The sequence below is a fragment of the Podarcis liolepis genome, assembly GCF_965112155.1.
Source record: "Podarcis liolepis genome assembly, chromosome: 15".
Classification (NCBI taxonomy): domain Eukaryota; kingdom Metazoa; phylum Chordata; class Lepidosauria; order Squamata; family Lacertidae; genus Podarcis; species Podarcis liolepis.
In genome coordinates this window covers 10,146,938-10,171,687 of record NC_139566.1, presented here as the reverse complement: position 1 = coordinate 10,171,687, position 24,750 = coordinate 10,146,938, and the positions used below count along the sequence as shown (strand labels likewise).

The following is a 24,750-nucleotide window of genomic DNA, read 5'->3' as shown; positions in this document are numbered from 1 at the left end:
CCCCTTTCCTCCCCCCCCCCCGCAGGGTAAAGTGCCGCGAAGTTTCCTATACAAAGTTAAGAGGCGTTCGCAGCCTTCCTTTTTCCACCTTCTAAAAAACTTCCAGATCTGAGAGCCCCCTAGACTAAGGTAAGGATGGATGGAAAGGTGAAGAGGAAGGGGGTCGTTGTGGGGTAATGGTATGGGTCACCGGAGAGGCCCCCCCCCCAATTTTAGGGCAAGCAGCTCTCAAGGGAAGAGGGGGGCGGCGGCGGCATGATTTGGTCCAGCAGAGGGAATCCCCGAGGGTCGCTGATGCAGGGTTACCATGGCAACAGCCCCATCAACTCTCCCGTTGCCCCTTTAGAGGGGTGGGTTGGTTGTGATTTCACCTTGTCTTCTGGGAGAGAGTTGCTGCTTTTCCGGGATATCTATCTATCTATCTATCTATCTATCTATCGCGTAGTCTTGCAGTTTCGATGGAACTCGTTTTTTGAGATCCCTCCAAATGTGCTCCCCTCCCCCAACCACCGTTGCCTTGGATCTATTGCAGGTAGCTTTGGTTCCAAAACTGGGAAACTGGCGTTTCGCCCAGCGATCAGTGCAAAGGGAAGGGTCTAGACCAGATCCTTTTATGCGCGGTTTGAGAGGGGCGATGCTGGAGTTGGGAGAGGTTCTCCTGTCCCATCGCAAAAGCCCACCTGTGCCCATATATTGTACCTGCATACAGAGTCGTGCCCACATACCCTGCATGAATTAATCCAGAAGAATTTATTCTCCAGTTCTGTATACTCTTGAGTTTGCAAGCCCCTGGAATCGTTAGGGTTGTGTTTTGATGGAGAGGCGAGATCTTAATTGGCTGTATAATCCTCACTTCAACGCTAGGAATGCTTGTAAGGTGTCCATCTTTTTTGCTTTCCAAGTTGACAGTTCTACAGGCTGATTTATTCCTGGTGATTGCAGGGTTTTTGTTTTCTTTTTTGGCTGTCATGCTCAACATTCGCACACACCACTTTTTGAACACCCAAGAGCTTCACACCTTCAGTTATCTGTCAGGGATTATTCAGCTGCAATTCCTCCATTGCTGAGGGTTGGGCTGGAGGACTTCCAAATCATTGATTTCATGACTGTAAAGGTAAAGGGACCCCTGACCATTAGGTCCAGTCGTGACCGACTCTGGGGTTGCAGCACTCATCTCGCTTTACTGGCCAAGGGAGCCAGCGTACAGCTTCCGGGTCATGTGGCCAGCATGACTAAGCCGCTTCTGGCGAACCAGAGCAGCGCACGGAAATGTTGTTTACCTTCCCGCTGGAGTGGTACCTATTAATCTACTTGCACTTTGACGTGCTTTCGAACTGCTAAGTTGGCAGGAGCTGGGACCAAGCAACGGGAGCTCACCCCGTTGCGGGGATTCGAACCGCCAACCTTCTGATCGGCAAGTCCTAGGCTCTGTGGTTTAACCCACAGCGCCACCCGCATCCCATGACTGTAAAAACTCAGTAACTGTAGTTCTGCACATGTTTACTCCGGAAAGTAAGCAACCATTCAGTTCAATGGGACTTCCTATCAGGTTACAAGGTTGCACCCTAAACCTTATGGCAGGTGGGCAAACCACTGATGTTTAGGGATTCCAATTCCCACCAGCTCCGACCAGCACGACCAGTGGGCAAGGAGGATGGGTATTCTAATCTAGCGACATCTCCGGAGGTCAACAGGTCCCAAATCCCTGGCTATCATATTATTACCAGTTTTTGTTTTATTACTTTGCACTATTTGCTAATATAATAAGCCTTTATGCCCTTATTTTGAATGTAAAAGTTATGTGTGTCCTTTTGCTAAGCGATCTGTAAAAAGGGGATGGGGGAGGGAAGCTCTCCAAAAGTTGCTGAACTACAACTCCCATCACCCCTCCTGCTTGGGTTGGGTGTGGTGATGGGATTTGAAATCCACCACTGCTTCACAACAGCCTTTCAAGGCAGGCCAGGTGGCGATCTATGGCTGAGGCGAGAGGGTAGGGACAGGCCCTGCAAATCCTTTTGGACTTGTTATTTATTTTTTTAATTAAACTTATATCTTGCCCTTCCTGCCAAGGACCCCAGGGCAACTGCTGAGGAATTATGAGAGTCCAACAAGGGCTGTAGCTCTCCCCACTTGCTCTAGAGCCAACAACTTGAGTTATCTGCAGCCGTGCGTGTTTCGCATCCACAACTCACGCTATTTCCAGGGGGAAGAGCTTTGTTAATGGGTTGCATCGAAACCTACGAAGGGTCTGATCATAGGTATGAAGCCCTTCCGTCTCTTGTTGGACTCCAGTTCCCATCAGCCAACATCAGAATAGCCCAGTTGCTCACGGATAATGGGAGTTGTAGTGGAGGGCTCCACGTTGGCTATAAGACATTATGAGATGCCCTGAAGATACCAGGCAGCTCACGTATGATGGAAGCACCATTCCGGGTTCCTGCCCCGCAACAAGCCCTCTCACATCCCTGCTGAAGTGCTGCCAGGACCTCATGTAGAATTGGAAGGGACCCCAAGGGTCATCTAGTCCAACCCCCTTATTGCAGCTATACCCTGCTTTTTTCTCCAAGGAGCTGAAGTTGGTGTACATGGGTCTCCCCCTCCCTCCCTTAACCTGCACAACAGCTCTGTGAAGTAGGTCAGGCTGAGAGGTCAGGCTGAGAGGGGATTTGAATCTGGGTCTCCCAGGTCATAGTCCGACACACTAACCGCCACACCGCTGCGGACTCTCTTGTCCTATGAATTTTTTTTTTTAAGTGTTGTTGTATAGAGAGGCCCATTTTTGTCCCTGCCTGTGTCGGGTGGTGCTTGGCTGCCTGTAGCCACTGCCGCCAAGGATCCGGCCCGGCTAGGTTCCGCTGTCCCACATAAATCTCCTATTAAGGGCACCGCTGCCAGGGTTGCTATGGCATCGGAGCTGGGGGGGGGGGCAGAAGTTGAGAGCAGCAAAACAAGGCCGCTTCCTGCTTGCATCTTCTGATGCCTGCTGTAAAACCACAGCCTCTTTGTACGTTGAGGGCAGGATCAGGGGACACAGAAATATATGTACATACTAGGGGTGCAGTGTGACTTTGGGGATTTGTGATTGTGTGGTGTTGGGAATTAGCTTTGTCCCACGGGATTAGGCTTCTGAAAGAGGAACAATAGTGCCTATTTCACTCCAAGGATCCTGCCCCAAAACTTTTCTCTTTTCTCCCAATTTTCGGCAGGGAGAGCTGCTGCCAGTCAGTGCCAGCAGTGCTGATCCAGATAGACCAACAGTCTGACTCACTAGAAGGCACTTTCCTATGCCAGTTCAATGGAACGGAAGGGCTGTAGCACAATGACAGAGCACCTGCTTTGCATGCAGAAGGTCCTGGGTTCGAATCCCCAGCATCTCCAAGTTAGGGCTGGGCACGTGTCCTGCCTGAAACCCTGGAGAGCTGCCAGTCCGTGTCAGCAACACTAAGCTAGATAGACCAATGGACTAACGGTTTCCTACCTCGAGAGGCTTGTCTCCAACTCAGTTTTACTCTTGAAACAGATGGGTCTAATTTAGTCACCTTTTTATACCCTGAATATGGCAAACATTACATGCACCTGCAGTGAGTGTTAGCATCCACGGGTACATGCTTTTAAAAAATAAGATAACATTTAAAACAGCAGCCTTTTTCTTCCTTCTTTTTCCTCAAACTTCCAGATTAGGAATTTTCTGAAAAAAGGTGCTTTTCCTTCGTATAACCACGGGGGCCTAGCAGGAGAGGGGGGGTGGGAACCCAAACCAGCAAGGCTGTTTAAAACCCTGCGTCCAAAAAAGGAATAGTGGAGAGTTACTTGTTGTGGGGGGAGCAGGAATTATTTCCCTTCTGGAGCTCCCTATGGGAGTAGAAAAGCTTGGAGTTAAATGGATTCTGGGGCAGGAGGCAAGAAAGATCTTGTCATGTCCCTCCAAAGCAGTCTGGGCTGGTCTGCTCAGCAATTTCCACCTGCTAAAGTGTATTAAAAGCGACTAAAAATACCTCCCTCCTTTTCCCCAAAGTCAGTCTCCTGTTCTGACAGCTGTTCCCTACAGGGAAGGGGTGGGGTGGGGGGGGGATATTTAACAAGAATGTATTGCATGGAGGGGAGAGAAGAGGTCTTGAGAAGTGAAGAATTTACTTCTCATCTCTTAACAGCAGACCAGGCCGGCTGCATTGCTAAATCCTGGAAGACCTTTAATCTTAATCATCGGGATTGCTGTGTTTAAGGGTTGGCAGATTGCCCTACTTGAAGAGATGTCCCATAAACTAAAACTACATAATGGGCAGAGCTCGAACGACCATTTTTAATTTTCATATATGCCTTGATTTTATTTCTTCTACAAAATATGGAGTTGCAGGCTCACTCAGTGCCACCAGTATATGCAAATGCCAGATTCTCAACAATAAGGGACATCACAAGTGGAGATTGATTTTATTCTTACCAATACCAAAGGGAATATTTGTAAGAGACAATACTTTATTATCCTTTTAGAGCTGCATTGGATCTTTGTAATTTTGTTTCCAAACTGCGAATCTTTATGGTTTAAGGTTTTAATTCTTTGTTCGATTTCTTTTTATTACATTTAAGAAGAGAAGAAAAATAGAGGTTTTTAGATATGGGCATCTTTTTTTTTTTAAGGGGAGGTCTGGAGTACCTATTCATTTGACACCTGTGTGTGTCACCCGCCAAAAACCCACCAACTTTGTCCCAGGGCCCCATTTTTCTGTTTGCAAGAGGACTTGTTTCCTCTTCCTCTCCTTGCTTTCGGAGTGCTGGTAATCAGACCTCGTTCAGAGTCCGGCATAATTTGGATTCCCCACATTCTCTTTCCAGCAAGAATAGCTCTGCCTGGAAGACGTTTTTAAAACTGCCCACCCCACCCTCCTTTCCAAACTAATAAGGGAAGATGTTCTACTCTTGTCTATTCTGGGTTGGCTCCAACTCAGTCCACTTCAGAGTAGACCCACTGAGATAAATGAGTTTTATCTATTGTACTTTCTACTCAAAGAGTACATCCTACTTGGTGCCTCGCAAGACGAAATTAATTCGTTCCGCAATTCTCTTCGTCTTGCGGTTTTTTCGTCTTGCGATGCACGGTTTCCCATAGGAATGCATTGAAAATCAATTAATGCGTTCCTAGGGAAACCGACTTCAGACCAGGTCCGGGGACAGTCTGTCCCCGGACCTCTTCTGAAGGCTGGGGGGGGGGGGGGACAAGGGCTTTTCTTCCCACCCCCAGCATTTTAAAAAACCCCGGGACAGCGGAGGACTTCTCCGCTGTGCGGGGCTATCTTAAAATGCTGGCGGGCGGCATTTTAAAATCGCCCCGGGACAGCGGAGGACTTCTCCGCTGTCCGGGGCGATTTAAAAGCCCCTGGGAAGGCAGGCAGGGGGGACAAAGACTTTTGCCCCCCGCAAGCCTTCAGAAGAGGTCCTGGACCTCTTCTGAAGGCTGGCGAGGGCGAAAGTCTTTGCTCCCCCCGCCTGCCTTCAAAACCTGTCCGGCCAAGGCTTCGCGGACCTCTGCCGGCATGCCGAAGCCTGCGCGCGCTGACATTAGCGCGCGCAGGCTTCGCGGAGCGCTCCGCCAGCAGCGGCACCGCTGCCGCTGCTGGCGGAGACTTGCCGGCATGCCTCTCCTGCCTTCAAAAGCCGTCCGGGATAGCGGGAAGCGCTTCCCTGCTATCCCGGACTGCTTTTAAAATGCTGGCGCTGGGGAGCAAAGCCTTTCGGCCCCGCCAGCCTTCCTGGACCTCTTCTGAAGGGGGGGGAAGGCTTTGCTCCCCACCGCTAGCATTTAAAAGAGGTCCCTGAGATTTCCCTATGGGCTTTCGTTTTGCGAAGCAAGCCCATAGGGAAATTCGTTTTGCGAAGCGCCTCCAAAACGGAAAACCCTTTCGTCTAGCGGGTTTTCCGTCTTGCGAGGCGTTCGTCTTGCGGGGTACCACATATACACCATACATATTTGCATATTGTATATTGTATTATGCATATTGCCTTATTTATATGATGTTAGCCGCTCTGAGCCTGGCTTTGGCTGGGGAGAGTGGGATACAAATAAAATTTATTTATTTATTATTTATACATCTGAAGCACATTCCCCCCCCTCCAAAGAATCTTGGGAATTGTAGTTTCCTAAGTGTGCTGGGACGCAGGTGGCGCTGTGGGTTAAACCACAGAGCCAAGGACATGCCGATCAGAAGGTCGGCAATTTGAATCCTGGCGACAGGGTGAGCTTCCGTTGCTTGGTCCCAGCTCCTGCCAACCTAGCAGTTCGAAAGCATGTCAAAGTGCAAGTAGATAAATAGGTACCACTCTGGCAGGAAGGTAAATGGCGTTTCCATGCGCTGCTCTGGTTCTCCAGAAGCGGCTTAGTCATGCTGGCCACATGACCCGGAAGCTGTATGCCGGCTCCCTCGGCCAGTAAAGCGAGATGAGCGCCACAACCCCAGAGTCGGTCACGACTGAACCTAATGGTCAGGGGTCCCTTTACCTTTTTAAGAGTGCTGGGAATTCTTTGGGGTGAGAGCTTTAAATGTACGGTGTTTATACAGCCTAAGTTAGTCAAAGCCATTAAATTTCAATGGGTCTACTCTAAAGACCAGCATTGGGTACAACCCTGTGACTCAACTCCACTGATTTTGTTACAGGTGCGAGGCTGCTCAGTCACCCATCTCGTTGCGAGTCCCTGCTGTTGTAAACAAAATCTGCCTTTTTTCCCTTATGGGGTATGCAAGAGCCCATACAGAGTCCTTATGTAGGTTCCCTATCGGTAGGAGAAAATAACAGAGGCCAACCAGAGAACATTGAGAAGCAAAGCAGCTAGTAAGCCTGATCTTTATTGATCTGTTGCAACAGGGTCCTGCTCAACACACGCAGGAATGAGGAGGAACCCAGAACAATGGCACAAAGGCCTTATATAGACTTTCGAAATTGCCACCCAGTAGATCAAGACCAAAAGGGACGCGGGTGGCGCTGTGGGTAAAAGCCTCAGCGCCTAGGGCTTGCCGATCGAAAGGTCGGCGGTTCGAATCCCCGCGGCGGGGTGCGCTCCCATTGTTCGGTCCCAGCGCCTGCCAACCTAGCAGTTCGAAAGCACCCTCGGGTGCAAGTAGATAAATAGGGACCGCTTGCTAGCGGGAAGGTAAACGGCGTTTCCGTGTGCGGCTCTGGCTTGCCAGAGCAGCGATGTCACGCTGGCCATGTGACCCGGAAGTGTCTCCGGACAGCGCTGGCCCCCGGCCTCTTGAGTGAGATGGGCGCACAACCCTAGAGTCTGTCAAGACTGGCCCGTACGGGCAGGGGTACCTTTACCTTTACCTTTTAGATCAAGACCACCCCCAGGAACATCATACATAGGTCACAGAAGGGCTGAAATCTGAGTGTTTTGTTTACCTCCTGCCTGCCAGGTTACCTGTTTAATGGTCACTTGATTGGATTGCCTGGGGAGCCTCGCTAGTCTTTTGTAATGATAAATACTTAGTTCTGGGCCAGGTCACAGGCTCACACCCTATTCATATCTTAAATGTGCCCTTAAGACAGGATTTGTGAAGGGAAAAGACAATGGGGAGGTTTCCCACTTTGACCTTGCAAAGAAATAGTTGAGGTCAATTTGTTCAGGACTTTTTTTCTGTGGAGTTTTCAGACATGTGGTTTATATATTTATGTACGTGTTTGCTTGGTACATTTATGAACATTTATTACATATCTATGACCTTAAAATTGCGGAATAAAGGAAGGAGTCCAGCCACCAACCGGAGCAAATAGCTGTAGACCAAAGTTTATTGCGCAACGAGTTCAAAGAAGAATTTTGAACCCCGAGGATGGAGTGACAAGGACTTTTTAAAGTTTCCCACCATATCCCAGAATACAGTTCGTACAGCATCATTGCTACATTACTGACATGTCACAAAAGGGGAGAGGTAGACAGGGGTTACGCTAGTTTAACCTTGGCAAACATGTCCAAACAAGTCCTTGGTACAAGATTAGCATAAGCAGGCATGGCAGGGCAAGACCCAGGTATAAGATTAGCATAGGCAAACACCTCTGAAGTCCCACCACCCAAAATAGAATAGAACTTCCTTTGCATGTCTGGACCCCTTGGCAGGTCTGGTGATGGGATTAGGCTTTCCTTGGCCAACAATCAGCTCAGCAGTTGTCACCTCTGGGCACTTCCTGGGGTAAAGTAAAGGGACCCCTGACCATTAGGTCCCATCGTGGCCAACTGTGGGGTTGTGGCACTCATCTCGCATTATTGGCTGAGGGAGCCGGCATACAGCTTCCGGGTCATGTGGCCAGCATGACTAAGCCGCTTCTGGCAAACCAGAGCAGCACACGGAAACGCCGTTTACCTTCCCGACGGAGCGGTACCTATTTATCTACTTGCACCTTGACGTGCTTTCGAACTGCTAGGTTGGCAGGAGCAGGGACCGAGCAACGGGAGCTCACCCCATCGCGGGGATTCGAACCGCCGACCTTCTGATCTGCAAGTCCTAGGCTCTGTGGGTTAGCCCACAGCGCCACCTGCGTCCCTACTACCTGGGGTAGGAGGTATGTATACACGTCCTCACACTTGGGGAGGTGGCAGGGAAAAGAGTTGTTTTCCCAAGGGCAAAATAGTGTTGAATGGAGGAAACTGGCAAAGGAGTTTCTTTTATATGATTCTTAAAGCTAGGTAACTTCCCTGAGCTGTCAAGTTGAAAGAATATGGAGAAGGGCCTTAGCTCAGTTTGCATGCAGAAGGTCCCGGGTTCAGTCCCTGCCATTTCCAGGTAGGGCTGGGGATCTGCCCTGCCTGAAACCCTGGAGAGCTGCTGCCAGTCAGTGTAGGCAACGCTAAGCTAAATGGACCCATCAGTCTGACTCTGTTCCGATGCTCCTATTTTAAACCAGCTGTTTGCTCCAAACCATGAGACCTGGGATCTTTATTCATGGGGTTAGAGACCATAGCTGCTGCTGCCAGCCAGTGCAGACCGTGCTGGGGTGGGAAACAGAGAGGCCGGTTGGCCCGTTCCAGGTTTTTGCATCTCCACTCTCATCTGCAGCCTGTGCCCCAATTTCTCTGCCCAAATTAATTTGCCAGTCAAATTCCCCCGGCGTGAAGCGGCCAGCCTCGCCTCCTTTGTACTCGAGGCTGATAAAGAACCTCCTCTGTCTCTCTCTCTCTTCAGACGTCTTCTGTTCCTTCCAGCCCCCCATCCAATTGGGGGTCTGCATCCCTAGGAGGCCCCGCTGACCCAACGCCCCGTGGCATGAGCCAAAATGACTGACAATTCAGACTCCCGGGAGTCGGACAACAACAGCTGGGTGATTGCCGGCTCTGAGGTGAGCGGGAGCCGAAAACAAACTGGGGAGAGGGGCGAAGGTTCTGTGGGGCAGGGGCAAGGCGTCAGGGGTGGGGCAGCAGAATGAGCTCCTCAAAAGCCCTCTCCTCATAGGCTTTTGGGTCTCCCAGGCCTGACCTCTTGTGAGGAGGACACTAGTTGGGGTCAGTGGTGGGCCCTAGAACCTGCTTCTTTTCTCTGTAGGCTGGGGGGGGGTAGGGTTACCTGCAACCCTCCAGGTTTTTAGGGGCTATCCTCCTGGACTGTTGTCCTTGTTGCCTGGGGCTGATGGAAGCTAGAGTCCCTTGGAAGATGCCCCATCCCTGATGTTGGCAGTGAGGTTTGAAGCGGGTGGGCAACCTCAGGCTTGGAGGGCGTCCTCAAACCACGCCCACTCTCCCTGGGCCACACCCCTCTTTCTAGGCCACACCCCTTTCCTGAGGCCACACCCTCTTTCTAAGAAACATCAGTCTACCTAGGCCACGCCCATCTTTCCAGGCCACACCCCCTCCCCTCAAGCCACACCCCCTCACCAGCATTGCTTCGTACCCTCTTGAGGGGGTGGAATGCTCCTTTGGATGGATGATTGGGGGAGGGGTGTGTTTATTAACTGGCCTACTGTACACAGGTAGGGACGCGGGTGGCACTGTGGGTTAAACCACAGAGCCTAGGACTTGCCAATCAGAAGGTCGGCGGTTCAAATCCCCGTGACAGAGTGAGCTCCCGTTGCTCGGTCCCTGCTCCTGCCAACCTGGCAGTTCGAAAGCACGTCAAAGTGCAAGTAGATAAATAGGTACCGCTCCGGCGGGAAGGTAAACGGTGTTTCCGTGCGCTGCTCTGGTTCGCCAGAAGCGGCTTAGTCATGCTGGCCACATGACCCGGAAGCTGTACGCCGGCTCCCTCGGCCAGTAAAGCGAGATGAGCGCCGCAACCCCAGAGTCAGTCATGACTTGACCTAATGGTCAGGGGTTGCTTTACCTTTACCTATACTGTACACAGGTAACATTTGCATCAGTTGCTCCGCCCACTTTTGCCTCTGGCCCCACCCACGTGGGACATGCAGCCCTTCAGAAGGCAAGAAGATGCAGCCAATTGAAGCTGGAGCCTTCCGTAGGCAGAGTAGATACTGAGCTACGACCCCTTCCTTTCTTCACCAGGCTTCATCTCGCCCACCATCACCCACCCTTTGGCCCATGGGACCGTTTCCCCCCAAACCACGCCCACTGGCTCCAGGCAAGGTGTCATATGTGGGGCAGGTGCCCAGGTGACCATGGGGAGACAGTCGGGAGCTCAAAGCAGGTTATCTTTTCCCGCTTCCGCCAGGCAGCTGATGGGCAAGAGAGAGACCCCTGTGCCTTTCTCCTGCAGCGCCAAGTGGCTTCCGTTGGAAATCCCTGCAGAAATGGAGCTTGCCCCTTCTCATTTTAGCAGGGGGCTCAGTGCAAAGCGCTTGGTGCTAGGGAGGCAGAAAAGCCCCCTGCGCTACAGTTCCCAAGCACCTGGCAACCAGCTGGCCATACCTCCCTCTCTATGGAGGCGCAGATTACAGCTATAACAAAGGCGGCATTTTTTCATCTCCGCCAAGCTAAGCAGTTGGCTCCTTACCTCTCTCGCCCTGACCTAGCCACTGTGATCCATGCGACAGTCACCTCCAGACTGGATTATTGTAACTCGCTCTACGTGGGGCTGCCCTTGAGACTGACCCGGAAACTCCAGCGGGTGCAGAATGCTGCAGCGAGACTCCTTACGGGGTCTTCGCTGCGAGATAATATCCATCCGGTGCTGTACCAGCTGCACTGGCTCCCGGTGGAGTACAGGATCAGGTTTAAGGTGCTGGTTTTAACCTTTAAAGCCCTATACGGCCTAGGACCCTCGTACCTACGGGACCGCCTCTCCTCGTATGTCCCACAGAGAAATTTACGGTCTGCAAATAAAAACACCCTAAAGATCCCAGGCCTCAGAGAGGTTAGGCTGGCCTCAACTAGAGCCAGGGCCTTCTCGGCCGCGGCTCCAATCTGGTGGAACGCTCTGTCACAAGAGACTAGGGCCCTGCAGGACCTGACATCCTTCCGCAGGGCCTGCAAGACAGAGCTGTTCCGCCAGGCCTTTTGTCAGGGCGCAGCCTGACCCCCTCCTCTGGCAATCTGCACAAAATTTTGCTTGATGGTTGCCATTAATTTGATTTTAATTTGATTTAATTAATTTTATAATGAATGTTTTAGAATGTTGAACTATTTTGATTGCTGTTAGCCGCCCTGAGCCCAGCTTCGGCTGGGGAGGGCGGGATATAAATAAAATTTATTATTATTATAATATTATAATTATAATTATAATTATTATTATTATTATTATTAAACCCTTGCGGGAGCTCCTTGTGATGGACTTTGGTGGGTGGGCAGGGGCAGTTTACCTGTAGTATTATTATTATTATTATATTATTATTATTATTCCACTCTCCACCCTAAGGTCCCACGGTGAGTTGCAACATTAAAGCACAATATAACAAACACTTTTAAACAACTTTCAGTCAGGAAAATAGGGTGGGCCCTAAAAATAGAATGATCAACCTCAAATATAATGATCAACCATGGGCAGTTGAATTCATCCTGCACGCCTGGGTATTTTGCTTTAAAAAATAAATAAATCTCTATTTCGGATGCTTTGTCACAGTTGTTCTCTTCTTCTTTTGTATCCAAGAATAAATAAATAAAAACATAGTTGCAAAAAAACCACACACAACCATAATGATGCTGAGTGATTGACAAGTGGGTTGCCCCACTCACCTGCCAAAGTTCGCCCACAGGGGCGGGGCCAGGTAAAGATCCTCCCCCATGCCACTCTAGGAGAAAAAAGGGAATTTTGTGACCTCTATTTTCGACGTGTTTTGCCCCTCCAGGCTCTACCTGTAGAAGACCTTGGCTTGGAAATGCAGCCTGGGTCTGAGCCGGCCCAGGAAGAGACACAAGGTATGTAGCAATGGATGAGGCCCTTGCCCAACCCTTAGCTGCCTTCCATGCCCTTTCCTGACCCCACCTGGCATTTCCTGACCGCCCCTGTTGCTTTGCAATCCTCTGCATGATATTGCAAGCTGGACTTCAGTATACAATGGGGAAGCTGCTTTGCTCACCCCACTGCTCTGAAGGAGGGAAGCATATTTTCAGTGATGGAGGATACCTGGTATTTTCATCAGACCCGGTTTAGTTACTGTGTGTGTGTGTGTGTGTGTGTGTGTGTGTGTGTGAGAGAGAGAGAGAGAGAGAGAGAGAGAGAGAGAGAATCCCAGGCATGAGGGCTGAATGTGGCCCTTCTAGCCCTCTTACTCTCTGGCCCTTGGAACTTTCACCAGGCCACACCCCCTTTCACCAGGCCATGCCCCTTTTCTCCAGGCCCCGCCCCTCACCAGTCCTCCTTTGCACCTTCCTTGGGTGTTTTTGCCTGGCTGAAACTTGTCTTTGAACCCTGACACCCTTTGCTTCGTCCATGTTTGCTTCTGGCCCTGCCAACTCCTGGCATGCGCCCCCCCCCACCCGGAAGTTGCCCAGAAGGGAATGCGGGCCTCTGGCTTTGAAAATGGTTCCCCACCCTGGATCATAGCTGTCAACTTTCAGATTTGAAAATAAGGGATCGGCAGCCTCGAAAATAAGGGATCAGCAGCCTCACCTGTCCCGGGGACAGTCTATGGGATATCTAACAATCCGGGACAGCAGCGGGAAACGGCGCTGAAATAAGGGAATTTCCCGCAAAAAAAGGAAAGGATGCAGATGAACATAATAAACGCATTTGTTTACTAGCTTTAACACAGGCATTTTTTCGGACAGCCCCTCTCGGCGAGAGCAAAACCCTCGTCGACCGCCCTGATGCAGACGGCGCCAGTCAGAAGGTACAGCATTCGCTTAATTCTCTGCATGTATATGAGAATTCTCCAACTTTGGGGCTTCGTTCCTCTTTGAACTCAATTCCATTTGGCAATTAGCCAAACGATCCACACAGGCCCTCTTCTGTTGGGGCCTGCTGTGGCCACAGATGCACCCTGGAGGTAAGGCAGTGGGCGGCAGTAGGCCCAGCGCCCACAGCGAAAATTTTGTGGGTGCCCAGGCACCCAGGGTCTCCTGGAGTTGGCAGCAGTGCTTTGGACATGTCAATGGCGGTAATTGGCCAATGAAAGCCATTACTGTACAAAGAAACTGGTCTGACCAAATTTTGTACGGTGGCTCCTCTTACCTGGATACAGTTGAGCACCATTTTGTGTTTTTTTCTTTTTTTTTTTCTTTTTATCGGTTTTCACATATTACATTACAATACAGATGTACCAAAGCCAACGCCATTTCTTCCCCATCCCCCCATCCATATACATTTTTATTTATATTTATATACATTTATATTTCCTCAATCCGTCATATTATTCTTTTTTCCTTCCTCCCACTTCCCTCCGCCCCCACTCGATTTCCTCCACATTATACAATTTACAATAATCTTTGCATTCTACAATCTTCTCAAATCATCTATATATTCTTATTATCTTTCCTTACTAATTTTTCTTCCATCTAGTACTTCACATTTTAATCTAGGCATATTAGCGTATCTTTTTTTTGAGCAATATTTTGGTTGGGCACCATTTTGAACCAAGATGGCAGACTGAACCTTTTAAAACTACACCAATTTTTTTTTGTATCTTAGAACTCTCAAGCAACACTGGATATGAGGTTGCCAGGAAGTAGGCACACACACACACACACACACACACACACACACACACACACACACACTCACAATTCGAGAACAATGCCGATTTTACAAGCATCCTTATCTCTCTCTCGCGATCCAGGGTCCTGAGGTGGTGGTGGACCCCAGTTCTGAAGAAACCCCCACGCTAGTCAAGACCCCAGAGCCCGCCCTGTCACATGCAAAGGAGGCCAGCACCTGCGAGGCTGAGGAAGGATCTGTGCCTGTCCCAAAGGGAACTGTCTTCATCCACAAAGCAGGTGACTTACCGTATTTTTCGCACTTTGCGCCGGACGCACCGGACAATAGGACGCACTTTGTTTTAGAGGGGGGAGAACAAGAAAAAAAAATTCTCCCCCTCTCTGCCCAGCGCCCCTTCAGTGAAGCGGCAGGAGGCGCTGCACAGAGAGGGGGAGAACTTTCCCCCTCTTGTTTTCCCGCTCTAAAACAAGGTGCCGTTTAAGGTGTGGTCAGGCGGCTACCTTGGAAGCCTGGAGAGCGAGAGGGGTCGGTGTGCACTGACCCCTCTCGCTCTCCAGGCTTCAGGTTCCTTTCGACCTGCTCTTTGGGGCTGGTGGGGGGGAAGCCCACCACCAGCCCCAAAGAGCAGGTCAGGGAGCAGCGGAAAGGCGCAGCGGAGAGGCTCCTGCCATAGCCGCGCGTCACCTCTCCAGCTGTGAGAGGGTTGCGGGGGGCTAAAGAAGCACCAAGCGACCCTCTCCCGACTGGAGAGGTGACGCGCGGCTATGGCAGGAGCCTCTAAAGCCACGCGTCACCTCTCCAGCCGGGAGAGGTTCGTGGGGGGCTGCTTTAGCCCCGCGAGTGCTCTCCCAGCTGGAGAGGTGATGCGCAGCTATAGAGACTCCTGCCATAGCCACGTGTCACCTCTCCAGCCAGGAGAGGGTCGTGGGGCTGTGGCGTCTTCGCTCCATAGGACGCACACACATTTCCCCTTCATTTTTGAAGGGGAAAAAGTGCGTCCTATAGAGCGAAAAATACGGTAGTTCCATCAGCATAGGCAGTTCTTTGTGGAATAATGCGGAGGCCTTTGACAGATCTCTGCCCCAAGCAGCCTACACATCTACATTTTGGCTGCCGGAAGAAGCAATAGGGGAAGTGCAGAGGGCAAGGAAACAGAACACAAATCCAAGCAATTGCATGTGTTTTAGGCTTCATGTTAGTGTCTGGACAGATGTGCTTAAGGACTTAGTTGGGGCAGAGATTCTTGTCAGGTCTAAGGGCCGCATTTATTTGTGGGGAGCTTTCAGGGGGCCACATTCTAGTGGTGGACATATCCAGGAGGCAACAGTAGGTGGAACAGCAAACGAAACCTTAGCTTTGTAGGGTCGCCAGAGGCCCTTGCTTACAGATGTTCACTCGCTCTGACTTCATCCTGGCAAGCAGAAGGTATTATTGGAGGTCAAGAGCAGGGTTCCAATCGAGGAGAATCATAGAATCCTAGAGTTGGAAGAGACCACAAGGGCCATCGAGTCCAACCCCCTGCCAAGCAGGAAACACCATCAGAGCACTCCTGACATATGGTTGTCAAGCCTCTGCTTAAAGACCTCCAAAGGAGGAGACTCCACCACACTCCTTGGCAGCAAATTCCACTGTCAAACAGCTCTTACTGTCAGGAAGTTCTTCCTAATGTTTAGATGGAATCTTCTTTCTTGTAGTTTGGATCCATTGCTCCGTGTCCGCGTCTCTGGAGCAGCAGAAAACAACCTTTCTCCCTCCTCTATGTGACATCCTTTTATATATTTGAACATGGCTATCATATCACCCCTTAACCTCCTCTTCTCCAGGCTAAACATGCCCAGCTCCCTTAGCCGTTCCTCATAAGGCATCGTTTCCAGGCCTTTGACCATTTTGGTTGCCCTCCTCTGGACACGTTCCAGTTTGTCAGTGTCCTTCTTGAACTGTGGTGCCCAGAACTGGACACAGTACTCCAGGTGAGGTCTGACCAGAGCAGAATACAGTGGCACTATTACTTCCCTTGATCTAGATGCTATACTCCTATTGAGGATGTGGAGCAGGAACCATGAGGTTCAGAGGTAGGCTCTACCTTTGTGTTGAATTTCCACAAAGAGAGCTCAGGGTTCAGGAGCAAAGAGGGCGACTCGCCACCTCTCCATCCGCAACCTGTAAAAGCTTCTTTGCTTGGTTGCCAGGAGTAATTTCACCCTCGCCATAGGCGAGCGGCCACAGGTGAGCCTGTTTTCTCCAGTTGACGCAATATTTTGATCCTCATTTCTTGCCCTCTTCTTTTCTCTCCTTCCCCTTCCCAGGCCCTCTGGGGGAGGAAGAGGGAAACACTTCCAGCAGTGGGGAAGAAGCGTCCAAGGAGCGTGACGTCGAAGGCCTGCGCAGGCGGAAGGGGCGGGACGCGCCCCCCATTCTGCCGGGGGCCGGCAGAGATCGCGGCGCGGAGGCCTTCGAGGGCGACGACGGTGGCCTTCCCAGGACAAAATGGCTGTTCGGTTTCCTTGCCCTCTTAGGTTTGGCCTTGTTGGCATCCTTGGGTAAGCGGTGGCCTTGCTAGGGTGGGGGCTAACTCTGCTAGCTGTTCCCTCTGGGATGGGCCTGTGACAGTCTTAATAATAATAATAATAATAATAATTATTATTATTATTATTTATTTATATCCCGCGCATCTGGCTGAGTTTCCCCAGCCACTCTGGGCGGCTCCCAATCAAGTATTAAAAACAATACAGTGTTAAATGTTAAAAACTTCCCTGAACAGGGCTGCCTTCAGATGTCTTTTAAAGATAGGGTAGCTACTTATTTCCTTCACATCTGAAGGGAGGGTGTTCCCCAGGGCGGGTGCCACTACCGAGAAGGCCCTCTGTCTGGTTCCCTGTAACCTTACTTCTCGCAACGAGGGAACCGCCAGAAGGCCCTCAGCACTGGACCTCAGTGTCTGGGCAGAACGATGGGGGTGGAGACGCTCCTTCAGATATACAGGACCGAGGCCGTTTAGGGCTTTAAAGGTCAGCACCAACACTTTGAATTGTGCTCGGAAATGTACTGGGAGCCAATGCAGATCTCTCAGAAACGATGTTATGTGGTCCCGGCAGCCACTCCCAGTCACCAGTCTAGCTGCCGCATTCTGGATTAATTGCAGTTTCCGGGTCACCTTCAAAGGTAGCCCCTCTGTGTTAACCTTTTTGCAAACCACGGTGAGGGCTTTTAAAAAAACAATCAAATGGCATTTCATGAAATAAGTAATAATAAAGCCTCTTTGCCTCTCTTTACCTCTCTCTACAGGAATCATATTTGACCAAGATGATGGTAAGTCTTGTTTTAACTCCCTTTCCGCACCAGTGGGGAGCCAAAACAGAACCCCCCCCTATTTTGCCGGCTTAGAAAGAGGCTCTATAACATATAGAATAAGAGAACAAGAAGAACATACATTTAAAGAAGATTGGGAAATGTTTCCTGAATATATGGGGCGGGGTATTGTGTACGTTTGAAAACGTTGGCAGCATTTAGTTAAATTGAACAGGGTAAATAAGTTCTGGTGCATGTAATAATGGAATGCTGAATTGTTTAGTTTATGTAAAATATGCAGGGATTTATGATATGCAGAATGAACCATGGAAGGAGAAGAAGGAAAGTCATTGATATTTTAAAGATGTTTAAATGAATATTCTGAATTTGTAAAAGAGAAAATTTAATTATATATATATATATGTGTGTGTGTATATGAATATGAAAGAGGCTCTTAATTTTTTCAGCTCTCCCCTTTTTCTCCTTTACATCCTCCCCCCGCCCCGCCCCGGCTGTCTCCTACAGGCCCAGTGGACATTTTCAGCACCTGGTCAAGCTCAGACAGTGAAGAGCCCCATCCTGGCTCTGTTGGGGTGGTGAGTCTTCTTATCTCTGTGCTGACGCAAGAGGGAACGGGGGGTTTCCTGCTTGGAGTTCTGGAGAGCAGCTGCCAGTCTGTGCAGACAATACTGGGTCTGGGTCAGCATATGGAATCTTCTTGCTGGCTTGCTGCCCAGCCAAAGATTCCAGCCAATGGGATGCTTTGGGAGGGTCAGGAGGTCGGAGCCCTCAGGGACCAACACTTGGCTGTGATGTTCAAATCCTGATGTTTGCAAATAATAATAATAATATTCCCCAACTACTCTGGGCGGTTTCCAACAAAGTACTGTATTAAAATACAGTGGTCTGTTAAACATTAAAAGCTTCCCTGAACAGGGCTGCCTTCAGATGTCTTCTAAAAGTCTGGTAGTTGTCTTTCTCTTTGACATCTGGTGGGAGGGCGTTCCACAGGCGGGTGCCACCACCGAGAAGGCCCTCTGCCCGGTTCCCTGTAGCTTCGCTTCTCGCAGTGAGGGAATTGCCGGAAGGCCCTTGGAGCTGGACCTCAGTGTCCAGGCTGGATGATGGGGGTGGAGACGCTCCTTCAGGTATACTGGGCCGAGGCTGTTTAGGTCTTTAAAGGTCAGCACCAACACTTTGAATTGTGCTTGGAAACGTACCGGGAGCCAACAAGGCTGAGGCTCACTGTGACTCCCCACCCCAGCAGGATTGGCCAGCTTCGCCCCCACAGGAACCCCCGGCTGGCGACGAGCTTCAGAGAGCCAAGGAAGCGGTGATGTCATCAGATGGTGACCGCCAGAGCCTGGATGCCATGGGACTCTTGCTAGACAAGCTGGCCAAGGAGAATCAAGACATCCGGCTTATGCAAGCAGAACTGCAGGTGGCTGGAGGGTCTGGGTGGAGCGAAGGAGGGCAGAGCAGCTCCTTTGCATGCAGAAGGTCCACGGTTCAATCCCCAGGGGCATCCCCGAGTAGGGGGGGATTGTCCCCCACTTGAAATCCTGGAGAGATGCTGCCAGTTGGTGGAGACAGTAAAAGTTAGGTAAAAGGTGGCGCTGTGGTCTAAACCACTGAGCTTCTTGGGCTTGCCGTTCGGAGGGTCAGTGGTTCGAATCCCCGCGACGGGGTGAGCTCCCGTTTCTCTGTCCCAGCTCTGCCAACCTAGCAGTTCGAAAGCACACCTGTGCAAGTAGATAAATAGGTACCATTGTGGTGGGAAGGTAAACGGCGTTTCTGTGCACTCTAGTGTTTCCGTCACATTGTCCCGTTGCACCAGAAGTGGTTTAGTCATGCTGGCCACATGACCTAGAAAGCTGTCTGTGTACAAACTTGAAAGTGAGATGGTCGCCACAACCCCATAGTCACCTTTGACTGGACTTAACCATCCAGGGGTCCTTTACCTTTACCTTAATAAGTTAGGACCTGATTCTTCTCTCTCATAACAGTAGTCCTCCCTCCCCATTTGTCATTTGTTCCCCCTCCCCATTCATATCATTTTCATTACGTATCCCATAATATTTCAAAGCATTTATCATCACATACAAATCTTTTTTAACACACAATGTTTCTTCTTGACTTCCTGCCCCTCCTTTCCTGATGTTTGATTTTTACTTTTTTTCATTAGCTGTTTTATAACAGATATGTATTTATTATGTAAGCCCATCTACCGTTAAATATTTCGGTAATCCACTGCTTATATTACAAATCCTTCATATATTGGTGATAATTTGACAGATAATCCATCAGTGGTTTTCATTCCTTCTTAAATACTTATGCGAGGGTTACCATATTTCAAAAAGTGAAAATCAGGACACAAAAGTTGTCCAGCTTTTCTTTTTCTTGCCCAAAGTTTTTTCAAAGTCAAACTTTGAAATGTTAAAATGATTTTTAAAATTAATGAAATGTATACATTTGAAAAGGTATAAATAAAAACTTAAAATAAATAAAGAGAATAGAATGTGGGACTAGGTGGGCGTTTTTAATGACAGCAACAATGACGAAATAACTCCTTTCTGTCCTGAATTTTACTGCTGAAACGAATGCTCCACAAACAGTTTTTGGGGAGCGGCCCTTAATAATTGTTCCGGGTTCCTCGGTCTGGTGATGTTTTGTCACTTCCGTCCTGGGATCCGGATTTCCTCTCACGTCTTTGCTCCAGCGAACAAACGCATCTCCATTTTCCTTTCCTTTTGGAAAACCGCAGGCCCAGAAGGAGGAACTGCAGCTGCTCCTGCGCAAGACGGAAGGCGAGGCGCTGGACTTCACCTCTCAGCGGCAGAATTTAGCTGCCGAGAACTCCAGGCTGGCGGAGGCGCTGAAGCGGGAGACGGCCTCCCTCCTCGCCACGCGAGCCGAGCTCCATCTTTTGCGGGAGAAGCTGGCCGAGGCGGGCGACTCCAAATCCCAGCTGCGCCCGGAAAAGCTGCCCTCGCAGGACCGCCAGCGGGAAAAGGCAGAGAGGCCCGAAGCCGAAATACGGCGGCTGCGCTCCTTGCTGGCGTCGGTGCGGCGGGACTTGGGGAGGGCCTTCCAGAAAGTTCCGCCCGGCAACGTATCCGAAGGGCTCCGGAAGGAACTGGACGGCGTGGAGAGGAGGGTGGCCCAGGAGCTGGAGGGGGCCGAAGAGGGGGCCAAACCGTCCTGGAAAGATGGCCACAAAGCCAAGCGAGGGAAGGAGAGGGCCTGGCACAAAAGGCACGACGGCCACGAGGAGCGCAAGCCCACGCACCACGGCGAAGGCCCAGAGAAGGGACACCGTCCTCCGTACAAGGCTCCCAAGATGGGCAACGACGGGCCGCACCGTCCCAAGAAGCACCAGGGGCCGCGAGACGCCAAGCCGGCCAGAGACGGGGAGCACCGGAAGGCCAAGAAGCCCGCTGAGCCCGGTGCATTGTGGGAAGCGCTGGCCAAGCACCCGTACCGGCCTCCTCAGGGCTGCGCAGGTGTCGGCGAGTGCGCCCGGCAGGAAGGGTTGGAGCCAGTGCAGAAGCCGCGCTTCTTGCCCATGCTCCAGAGCTACCTGACTGGGCTGGGCTGGGCCGAGCACTACGGAGGACTAGTGGCCGCCCTTGACGGCTACTTTGGGAGCGACGGGGCCTTTGCCCACGACCGCCTGAGCTTTGTGGAGCTCCTGGATGAGGTCGAGGACGCGCTGGAGGAGCTGGCGGAACAGCTGGGAGGCAGCGAAGAGGAAGCGGATAATTTCGAGGAGGTGATCCTGAGGCAGCTGGGGGCAGCCCCTGCGGGCAGGTGAGAGAGAGAGCCTGTGAAGTTGTGGGTGAAGGAGATTCTCTAGGGCAGGGGTCAGCAAACTTTTTCAGCAGGGGGCCGGTCCACCGTCCCTCAGACCTTGTGGGGGGCCGAACTATATTTTGGTGGGGAAAATCAATTCCTATGCTGCACAAATCACCCAGAGATGCATTTTAAAGAAAAGCACACATTCTACTCATGTAAAAACATCAGGCAGGCCCCACAAATAACCCAGAGATGATGATGAAGAAGAGTTTGGATTTGATATCCCGCTTTATCACTACCCGAAGGAGTCTCAAAGCGGCTAACATTCTCCTTTCCCTTTCTCCCCCACAACAAACACTCTGTGAGGTGAGTGGAGCTAAGAGACTTCAGAGAAGTGTGACTAGCCCAAGGTCACCCAGCAGCTGCATGTGGAGGAGCGGGGAAGCGAACCCGGTTCACCAGATTACGAGTCCTCCGCTCTTAACCACTACACCACCACTCATGTAAAAACACACTGATTCCCAGACCGTCCGAGGGGCGGATTTAGAAAGCGATTGGGCCGGATTTGGCCCCCGGGCCTTAGTTTGCCTACCCATGCTCTAGGGGCTTTAAATGTATAGTTTGAATGCAGTCCCACTGAGCTTCGTGACCAAGTGGAGGATTTGAACCCAGGTCCCCCAGGTCCTACTGTGACATTTAAACCGCTTATGCCGCCACTGGTTCTCACATTTATTCCTTCACCTAGCTAAACTATGGGACTCGATTCTGTGGGGCACAGTGATGGCCCCCGACCTAGATGTCTTTCAGAGACAAATTCATGGAGGAGAGGACTACTGGTGGCTATTAGCCACAATGGCTGTGATCTTCCTCCACAGTCTCAGGCAGTCCTGCTTTTGAATAACAACGACTGGAAACCACAGGAGGGGAGAGTTGCTCTTGTGTGTGGGTCGTTCTTGTGGGTTTCCCACGGGGGCATCTGAGGAACCGCTGTGAGAACAGGATACTGGACTAGACGGGCCATTGGCCTGATCCGGCCGGCTCTTCTTATTTTCCTATTTATACGGTATGTTTTCCCCATGTCATACGTGGCTCTGAGACGTTCCTGGTTGTGGGGAACGAGAAGGGGAAGCAGACTGCCAATGGTGTGCTCTGCACCTGCGTGGCTCAATGTTATGTACTGAAGTTCTCACCCTGGGCCAGCAGGGGGATACTGTAGATAGTTATGCAAATAAGGGATCGAAAATGACATTCAGTGATTGGATAGTTTTAGAAAACTGTTACAGTTACGTTGTACTGGAGCTCTATATAAGCAGGCTGACTGAACCCTTCAGTTCAGTTCTGTTCTGGCCTGTGAATAAACAAGAGCTGTTTGAAGAATTGCTCACCCACAACTTAACACTCAATGTTATCAGCCTTAACCTTCTTGCCTTCTCCCCAGATTCGCGCAGCGGGACAGCAGCGCCCAGCGCCACCCAAAGGAGAGGAACCCCGAGGGACACGGGCGCAAGAACGGGCGAGAGAGCACCAGCTGGACCCATGGCTAGGATGGCAGGACCTGCCAGTAGTAATCTGGCTCAGGGTGGGGAGGGTAAAGGAGTTGGGCCTATCAAGGATTACTTGATGTCCCGGTGGAGGGGTTGGTGCCATTACTCGTTGGCAGGGAAGTGTTTTTATCAACATGCCAAGTTCTGATGTGTGGGGTCACCCAGATACATTGTCCTCCCTCCCCCCAAGTCCACTCGGAGCCCTCCATCCCCACCCACCCCACCCCAAGTTTGCTTCCACTCAGTAATGACCATTAGTAGAGGACGGTTGGATTATCGTCAGGAAAGCAATCCTTTTTCACCCCATGTCCCCTCCTGTTGAGAGAGATCTTTGCTGGGGGTGAATCAGGGTCTCTCTATAGGGCCTTCGCACCCAGATCCAGGGGTCCTGGCTCACCTCTCTTTTGGCTCGGGATAAGTACAGTGGTACCTCGGGTTAAGAACTTAATTCGTTCTGGAGGTCCGTGCTTAACCTGAAATTGTTCTTAACTTTTAGCTAATGGAGCCTCCCGCTGCTGCCACCGCACAATTTCTGTTCTCATCCTGAAGCAAAGTTCTTAATCCAAGGTACTATTTCTGGGTTAGCGGAAACCTCTGTAACCCGAGGTACCACTGTAAGGAAAATGGATTGGAACCCCAAATTAGAAATAGGACGCCGGCGAGATTTTGCTTCTCGGGACGCCGTGACCTTGCTGTTGTCCCTTCTAAACTCTGAAATTCTCCCGAAATTCTCATCCTCCTCTCTAATTAGGAATGGTGGAAATGGGGGTATCATTTGCTCACCTGGTGGGGGTGGGGAAGGGTTGAGTCACTTGGGGGGATGGCTTGTTTTCCTTCTTCCCCACCCCACATTCACCCCCTCCCTACTCCCTCACAATTTCTTGCACTGTGAGTGTGTCGGAAACCAAATAAAGGCACTGATTGTTCCTTTCTTTCCAAGGTTGTCTCTGATTAAGTGGCCCATTGAAGGCCGTAAGGTGGATGTGGGGAGGGAGTGGGGGGGGGGTGATGATGGCAGGGTGGAAATGTCCTTCCAACAATATATCCTCTTTTTGTTTTGCCATGGCAACAGCTTTCGGTCGTTTGCTGTTGTTGTTTTTTCAAGGCAAGGACACCTGCTAAGAATATCGTTGTGAATCTTCCGGCCTGTGCGTCTGAGTAATTCCTGAGTTTGAGGAAAGGACCACTGCTGAGTGATCAACCCCCTGCTTTGCCAGAAGGAGGTCCCTAATTCAATTCCATGTAGCACTGGGTGAGGGGAAATCCTGGGTGGCTGCTGCCGGTCAGTGTAGACAACGCCAGGCTAGATGGACCAAACCTCTGACACAGCTCCCTGTGTTCCTGCCCCTGTTCAAACTCTCCTCTCTTTCCCAACAATGCATGCAGGATACTGGCTCGCTGAAGTGTGTGTGAAGGAGGAATTGTATCTCAGAGCATAAGCAAAGTAGTTTCCCACCTCCAGTATCTTTGGGATAGCTAGGGTTGCCATACGCCTGGAATTTCCCAGACATGTCCGGCGAAATTAGCGTCCGGGGGGAATTTCGAAAAATGGGCTAAATGTCCAGGCAATCCCCCCACCCTCAACTTTTGTACTCTCTGATTTTCAGTTCTTGAAATATGGCAACCCTAGATTAGCATCTCACTTGCCAGACAGGTGCGCCAACTCCCATTGCACTGCTGAAATTACACTTGTTGTTGTTTGGTCGTTTAGTCGTGTCCGACTCTTGGTGACGCTGTGACCCCAGAGCACGCCAGGCACTCCTGTCTTCCACTGCCTCCCGCAGTTTGGTCAAACTCATGCTGGTAGCTTCGAGAACACTGTCCAACCATCTCGTCCTCTGTCGTCCCCTTCTCCTTGTGCCCTCCATCTTTCCCAACATCAGGGTCTTTTCCAGGGAGTCTTCTCTTCTCATGAGGTGGCCAAAGTCTTGGAGCCTCAGCTTCAGGATCTGTCCTTCCAGTGAGCACTCAGGGCTGATTTCCTTCAGAATGGATAGGGTTGATCTTCTTGCAGTCCATGGGACTCTCAAGAGTCTCCTCCAGCACCATAATTCAAAAGCATCAATTCTTCCGCAATCAGCCTTCTTTATGGTCCAGCT

At 50.6% G+C, this 24,750-nt stretch overlaps 1 protein-coding gene across 6 annotated transcripts; it reads left to right on the top strand.

Moving 5' to 3' along the window:
* Nucleotides 1-23,590, top strand: PBXIP1 (PBX homeobox interacting protein 1). Of its 6 annotated transcripts, none has more exons than XM_083477073.1 (11): nucleotides 1-129; nucleotides 9,168-9,321; nucleotides 12,217-12,286; nucleotides 13,139-13,200; nucleotides 14,146-14,302; nucleotides 16,331-16,564; nucleotides 17,310-17,333; nucleotides 17,838-17,908; nucleotides 18,580-18,753; nucleotides 20,077-21,122; nucleotides 22,546-23,590. In XM_083477073.1, exons 2-11 carry the CDS (start codon nucleotides 9,259-9,261, stop codon nucleotides 22,649-22,651), a joined length of 2,007 nt encoding a protein of 668 aa, XP_083333199.1. In that variant the 5' UTR covers nucleotides 1-129; nucleotides 9,168-9,258; the 3' UTR covers nucleotides 22,652-23,590. The 6 variants fall into 6 exon arrangements, with proteins under 6 accessions (XP_083333199.1, XP_083333198.1, XP_083333197.1 ...); XM_083477072.1 differs by having other exon boundaries at nucleotides 18,577-18,753; XM_083477071.1 differs by having other exon boundaries at nucleotides 13,112-13,200.
* Nucleotides 23,591-24,750: the final 1,160 nt, after the last annotated feature.